The sequence below is a fragment of the Myodes glareolus genome, chromosome 4 (assembly GCF_982192425.1).
Source record: "Myodes glareolus chromosome 4, mMyoGla1.1, whole genome shotgun sequence".
Taxonomy (NCBI): Eukaryota; Metazoa; Chordata; class Mammalia; order Rodentia; family Cricetidae; genus Myodes; species Myodes glareolus.
The window spans coordinates 74,665,964-74,672,663 of NC_142029.1; the positions used below are offsets into that span (position 1 = coordinate 74,665,964).

The following is a 6,700-nucleotide window of genomic DNA, read 5'->3' on the forward strand; positions in this document are numbered from 1 at the left end:
GGCCTGAAAAGTCATCCAGAAGACAGTGGCCAAGAACAAATGAACCCCAAGTGCACTGCCCCCTGCCCCCTGCTCTAGTTTCCTGGAATAGAAACAGGAGTGACTAAATGAATCACACTGCCAGCCAGGCCTGAGAAAAGATAGATGTATATATATATATATTTTTTTTTCATTTTTGAAATTTAACCCAAAAAATATTCCAGGAAAAGATATGGGCTGGGTCTGGGCTGGGTCTCCTTCAGATGGCATTTGCTACCAAGGACAGTGGGCGGCTGGCCAACACCCGGGCTACCCCAGCCCACTTCTCCCTGCTTACTCCAGGATGGGAGAGACAGTGGAGGTGGGGGTGCAGCTGGGAGCAGGGGCCAGGGGTGGTGGCTCTAGGGTAAGAAGCTGGGCTGAGGCTGGGGATAGGTGGGGGGTTCCCATGTGCAGTCATCTTTGCCCAGTGACAGCCTCAAAGCAGTCAGGGCTAAGAACCTACATAGGTGTGGGTGTGACAGGCTAAGCAGGACGCTGCAGCCAGGTATCTGGGAAAGGCAGGCTTGGGGCTGGCCTTCCCTTCTAACTGATGATCTGCCGGGGTCGTCCATAGCCTGTCATGCCAGCCTGTGAGGCCCCTCTGTTGCTGCCCATCTGAAGGCCAATGACATGCTTTCCCTCCTGCAGTTGACTCTCCGTGAACTCCCTCTTATGCTCCTGGGCTTTCCTAGAAGAGAAGAACCAGGATCAGACTTCCTAGAACTTGGTGTTCTCCAACTGTTTTCTGACCCCTGTCACTTCATTGTTCAGCCCCATTCCCTTCCTGTTTTCTTCTCTGTCAGGAAGAGTTTGGCTGGTGGTAGGAGTTAGTGAGTGCTAGAGTTCATGCTGGTAAAAGGCAGGAGTCCAGAAGTAAGACCCCATTTCCCCCAGTCTAAGGCCTTACTTGTGACCTTCCTGGCTCAGCTGTACCTTATCTTTATCATGGCTGACCAGCCCAAACCACCTCCACCTCACAAAGGGACCCAAGCTTAGGAACAGGGAACCAGTGGCCACATACTTCATAAACCAGTTGGGATCTCCACGATAGTGTCCATCGTTCTTGGTCACAGCCAAGCTGCCCAAAGCCATTAGAGTCCTCTGCACAGCTGCCATGTCTTTGCCTGTGAGAAGATGGCCAGGAAACCAACTTCAGAACCTCAGGACCATATGGGCAAAATCTGCCCCTGACTCAAAAATGATCAAACCAACAGCAAATGCCCCCAAATCAAAGAGATTTCAGGAGACCCTACAGTAGACCCTCGTGAGTGTGGTGTGGCATGTTTTTTTATATGTGTACAGTTCTAGGATCCAGCACAGGCCCTTGTGTATACTAGAAAAATGCTGTACCTTTAGGCTGCTGCCCCTGTTGTGTGCTCTCTTGGCGTAGCTTGTTCGTGCCTGCTATGCACACATCAACAGAGCTGGTTGTGGCATCTTTTGATATTCCCTCTCCCTGCCTGAGATTCTTGCTTTCCACTAGCCCACTGGCTCCAGCCCATTTTCCTCTGTACCTTCAAAGAGGTCAACAGTCTGGAACATGTCAGTCTTGGTGACTCCATAGTCCTCAGCTGCCTTCAAGAATTGAGCCACCTGCTCCATCTGCTTGAAGACCATGGAAGGCGGATTCTCAGGCACTTTAACTGGCTTGGATCCATCAGGATACAGGCTGTTCACCAGCTTGCTCAGAATCTGCCAGGCACAGAACACAGCTGGACACTCAGCTCAGGGAGTCTGCCCCACAGCTTGCAGGGTGGCACACACATCCCCAGGCCCCCTTCACAAGGTGCCACTCACCACGCCATTCTTCAGCCACACCTGGAAGCCCAGACGCCCACGATCTGGGCGGCCCACATCAGGACCACACTGCATTACAATCCACTCCACTAGTCGCTCCTCCAGCTCCTCATCATACTTCTTCTCAATTTTGGACTGCACTTCACGGCTCATGCCATAGGATGGACCCTTGTTGGCCATGTTGAGGCAGAACTAAAGCAGACCGTGTGGAGAAGCAAGAACAACAGGTCAGCAAAATAGCTTGACTCCACTTGAGCTAAGCAGGCTAAGCTCTGTAAGCGGTTCTCAGGCACTCTACACACATCGCATACCTGCTAGACCAGGTGTGTCCACTTACTGCAAAGGCCCCTCTGAACGTGAACCTCATGAAACAATATATTATTTGGCAGGTTAGATAGAGCAAGGGTCTGTCAACTTTTTATGTAAAAAACCAGAGAGTAAATATTTTAGATTTTTCAGGTCATATGACCTCTACTATTAAGTGAAAACAGCGTACGTGATACATAACCAGTGTATGCCAATAAAATTTTGTTTATAAAGACAGTATGGGGCTGGAGAGATGACTCAAAGGTTAAGAGCACTGCCAGCTCTTCCAGAGATCCTGGGTTCAATTTCTAGCAACCACACGGTGGCTCACAACCATCTGTAATGGGATCTGGTGCCCTCTTCTGGTGTGCAGGCAGAACACTGTATACATAGCAAATAAAAATTAGAAAAACAACAACAACAAAAAAAAAACTGCCGGTAGGCTGTATTTCACCTATGGACTTTGACAACCTCTGGTCTGGAGGCATCCTTCCTCCTTTCTTTCCTCATTGCTTTCTTCTCTTTTCAGTACAGGATGGAACCCAGGGCTTCACATATGAGAGGGAAGTCTACTGCTAAGCTTTGTCCTCAGCCTTCTCTTTGTTTTTTGAGGATTTTTTGTTTGTTTCTCAAGATAGGGTTTCACTGTGTAGCCCTAGTTGGCCTGGAATTTTGTAGACCAGGCTGACCTCGAACTCAGATCTACCTGCCTTTGCCTTCTGAGTGCTGGAATTAAGGGCATGAACCACACCAATGCCAGCCTTGTTTCATAGTTTTGAGGCAATGTCTCAGCTGAGCAGGCTAATCTTGAACTTGGGATACTCCTATCTTAGCCTTCTGAGTAGCTGAAATTAGAGCCCCCACGTCACCTGGTCTGCCTAGTTAGAACATCTTTTGCCAAGACTAGCCAGAAACGCACTAGAGAGGTCTTCCGGAAGCTCCCCAAATTAAGCCAGTGGGTATCTGTCCAGCTGTCAGTTGCCATCAAGTCTTTTACCCTCTGACCCAGAAGCTGGAAGAGCAAAGTTCATCCCCCATACTGCAGCTGACAAAACCACCAGGTAAAGCCACCAGAGTCCCAAGGGTTCCCACAAGGCAGCTGCATTCTCAGAGAGATCCAAATGAGAGCATTGGTGTGCGCAGGTCAGCCAGCCCTGGCTGTTGCAGTGCTTGGAGGAACCAGTCAGGATTCTGCAGTCAGAATACTCCTGGGATATCCCAGGGCCAAGCATCTGCCAGCCAGAGCATGGGAAGCCTACCCTGTTTGGCAGCTGCTTTCCCAAAGGCCTAAGCCTGGCAGCCCTCAGAGGACCCAGACATGGAGAAGGAAGGCTACAGGAGCAGGGCAGACAGGCAGATCCCTGGACAGATACAGTCATGATTGAAGCCAGACTTTGTCAACAGGGGACACCCTAAGTGAGATGCCATCTGTCACAGTGTCTGAAAAGTTTCCAAGTCAACCTCTGGCTTCAGAGGGGATATAGGATGGGAGAAAAATTCTTTGAACATAGTTGGCCAGCCTCCCATCTCCTTTGCATGAAAGTCGAGGCCCTTTCCCCATCCCACCCTGGAGGTAGTGGGGAGCAATGGTATCTCACGGCTTTGGTCCCAAGCCAGCTGTCAAACTCTGGACATCTTGTCATCCTTTCCCTTCCTAAGTAATGAGCTCCAGGTTGTGGAGTGGGGCTAACAGTCCGCTGTCTGTGAACTATATCACACAACTGCCTGGAGATGGTGCGTGCGTGGGTGATTTAACCAGAGTTTGTTTACACAATAAACTGAGCTGCTCCCCTGTTCCCACTACCTTCTCCGAAGAATTCCCTGAAACCATCACCAAATTTAAGAGAAAAGAAAAAAGAAAAACCAGAAGATCTCATCTAAGTGCAACCCCAGAGGCACCTCTCTTCTGGGAGATGAAGTGGGAAGGGGTCCTCACAGAGGACATGGCTTTCTGAGCGCCTGTCTTCCAGCTAGGACGGGACTTGAAGGTCTGGTTTCTGTTGGGAAATTGTAAACAGCTATGCCTCTCCCATACCCACTGTGTGTCCTGGTCCTCTCCAGGAACTGCTGGGACAAAGAACCGCAAAAAGCCACAAAGCCAAAGGAGCCTTCCTCCAGGCCTCCACACAGCCTCTCTCTCTCCTATTGCCTCACCCCAGCAAGGTCCAAGCACCTAACTCTTCCATCCATTCCCTACCCTGTTTGTGTCCTCTGCTGCCGCCTACATGGGGCTGGGCACCAGAGGAAAGCATGGGAGAGGAAGGCCCCTGCATGCACTTCTCAGTCTCCAGGAAATTCCAGACAGTGTAAACTACAGGTCCAAGAACAAGCCCTAGCAGCAAGGGCACACACCGCAGCCCTGACATCTCTAAGTTTGGATCAGAGCTCTTGGGATTACATGTGCCCCCCCTCCCCAACTCAATCCCACCCCTCACTGCCCTTCTTCCCCATCTCTCCTGGTGTAGTCTGAAGCAGAAAGTCCCAAGAAGTTCCTCTGAGGAGAAGAGGTCAGGTGAGGACAGGAAAGCAAATAAGAATAAAATACAATGGTATATGTGTGCAAACACCATAATGAAACCCATTACTTTGTATGCTAGCAAAAAAAAAAACTAATAAAAAAATATTCCTTCAAGTTCTCCTCTTGGAGGCACTGGGGAGGAGGAGAGAAGGAAGATGGAGGTTTGGCAGCTCACCAGGGCATTGCTATTCAGAGGTTGCAGTATAGAACACCTGCATGACGCTCACCTTAGATGCCTATGGCCATGGCTCCTGCCAGCCCTTCTTTCTCTCCAGCAGGCAAATGAGGAGTGTAGGCAGTGGAAAAGGGCCTCGGACAAGCAGGCACCCAGAGAAACCAGCAGAACCAGGGATATGTCTGATGGTGGTACCCTAGCCCTCATCACCACTAAACAGTAAGAATGAGCATTTCTGCATTCCTGAGGGCACACCTCAACGCCAGGGTCCCAGAAGAGCAGTCCTAGTGCACAGATGTGGCACCACCTTGCTGCCACCCTTTAAACAGCCCCACACAGCCCCACCAAGACCCTTTGGAAAGGTCAGGGGTTCCAGGCCTGCCCACACATAGCTGCAAAGCTCCTCTGCCTGCAGTGAACAGTGTCCGTGGGAAAGCAGCCCCTAGATAGCCTCTTCTGAAACACTGAAGTTCTGTGGGGTGAGGAGTGTCGCTCAGTGGTCGAGTGCCTGTCCGCCATGCATGGAACCCTGGATCTGATCCCTGACACTACAAACAAATAAGCAAGATTTCCTTCAGTCCTCCACTGTCTCAGGGGCTGCCAGCAGAGGGCTGTTGCTCTCCAGGACAAATAAACTCACCTTCTGGGAAAGAGAGAGAGAAAGAGAGAGAGAGAGAGAGAGAGAGAGAGAGAGAGAGAGAGAGAGAGAGAGAGAGAGAGAGGAGAGACCCAGCTGCTGAGATGGGAGCCTCCCTCTCACCCCAGTAATTTTCCCCATTGGTTTTTATTCCCCAGCCAAGACACCCTGGGCATTTTAGCCAGACTTTTTGACTAGTTTAAAACAGTTAAGAGAGTCTGGGGACCCAATTCCATTCAGCAAGTTCGGGGGACTAGAGAGTCCCAGCTGAGACCCCAGCCCTGTCTGATGACACACACCCCCAGCTGGTCCTGTCCCTGGCACTTACGAGGCTTGGTTGTTCCTGGGCTTGAAGAACAGCGTCAGTGCCTGGGCTGGGCAGACGGGATGGGGCGCCGGCTGGGTGAGGGGTTTAAAGGGCGCCAAGGCAGTGACGTCACCTCTCAGTCGGCCCACTAGCCCCTCCCTGCCCTAAGGAAGCCCACTGGGCTTCCCACCCCCGACCGCCCCACTCACTCCACACAGGCTCCATATTTGGGGAAAGATACCAAGTTGAAGCAGTCTGCCGGGGAGCAACCGGAGACATTCCCTGCATGCTTTGGAGATGCTGCGGGGGTCGGGGCGGGGCGGTGCTGAGTGAGGCGGGAAAAGCCTTTTATGGGCAGGACCCTGAAAGCCTTCCTTGCTACCCCAACTTGGGTCAGCTCTCGGTCCAATGAGAGTACAAGGAAGAGGTGATCTAAGAGTCTGACCCCACAAAAGTGCATCCTGGGGGGCTAGGGATCCCCCAAACTTGCAGGGACAAACAAGCCACCCTCCTCCAGTTGGTATGGAAAGTAATCTTAACTGCATGCCAGGCACTATGCAAATACCTTCTTTTCACGTTCAAGGTTAGAGTTACTACCCCACTGGGCAGCTGAGAAAACTGAGGTCCAGAGTGGCCTTTCTAAGGCCACTGAGTGAGTGACAGAACCTGGGCACTCCTGCCCACAGGTGTGGGAACTGGAGAGGATGTCACACCCTCTCTGTTGTGCCACCCTGCTCAGGGTGGGGAGAGCTCCCAATTGGAGTTAACGACCTCACTAAGGGGTGGAACCGAGCCCCATCCAGAGCAGTGACAAGGTGTTAAAGGCTGTGGAGACATTAGGGTAAGAGGACTAGGAAGCAGGCTTACCCGCTCCCTCCCTCAAAAGAGTTCCAATCTTGGGAGAGTCTGTCATTCCAGAAAGGACCTTCGCTCGCTCAC

The 6,700-nt window shown here is 51.4% G+C and overlaps 1 protein-coding gene across 1 annotated transcript; it reads right to left on the reverse strand.

Annotated features, from left to right (window-relative positions):
* Positions 1–131: 131 nt before the first annotated feature.
* Positions 132–5,872, reverse strand: Tagln (transgelin). Its single transcript, XM_048417551.3, has 5 exons — positions 5,783–5,872; positions 1,819–2,010; positions 1,536–1,713; positions 1,043–1,145; positions 132–709 (listed from the first exon to the last, which is right to left on the reverse strand). The coding sequence occupies exons 2-5, from the start codon at positions 1,996–1,998 to the stop codon at positions 565–567; spliced, it is 606 nt and encodes a 201-aa protein (XP_048273508.1). The 5' UTR covers positions 1,999–2,010; positions 5,783–5,872; the 3' UTR covers positions 132–564.
* Between the last annotated feature and the right edge of the window lie 828 nt (positions 5,873–6,700).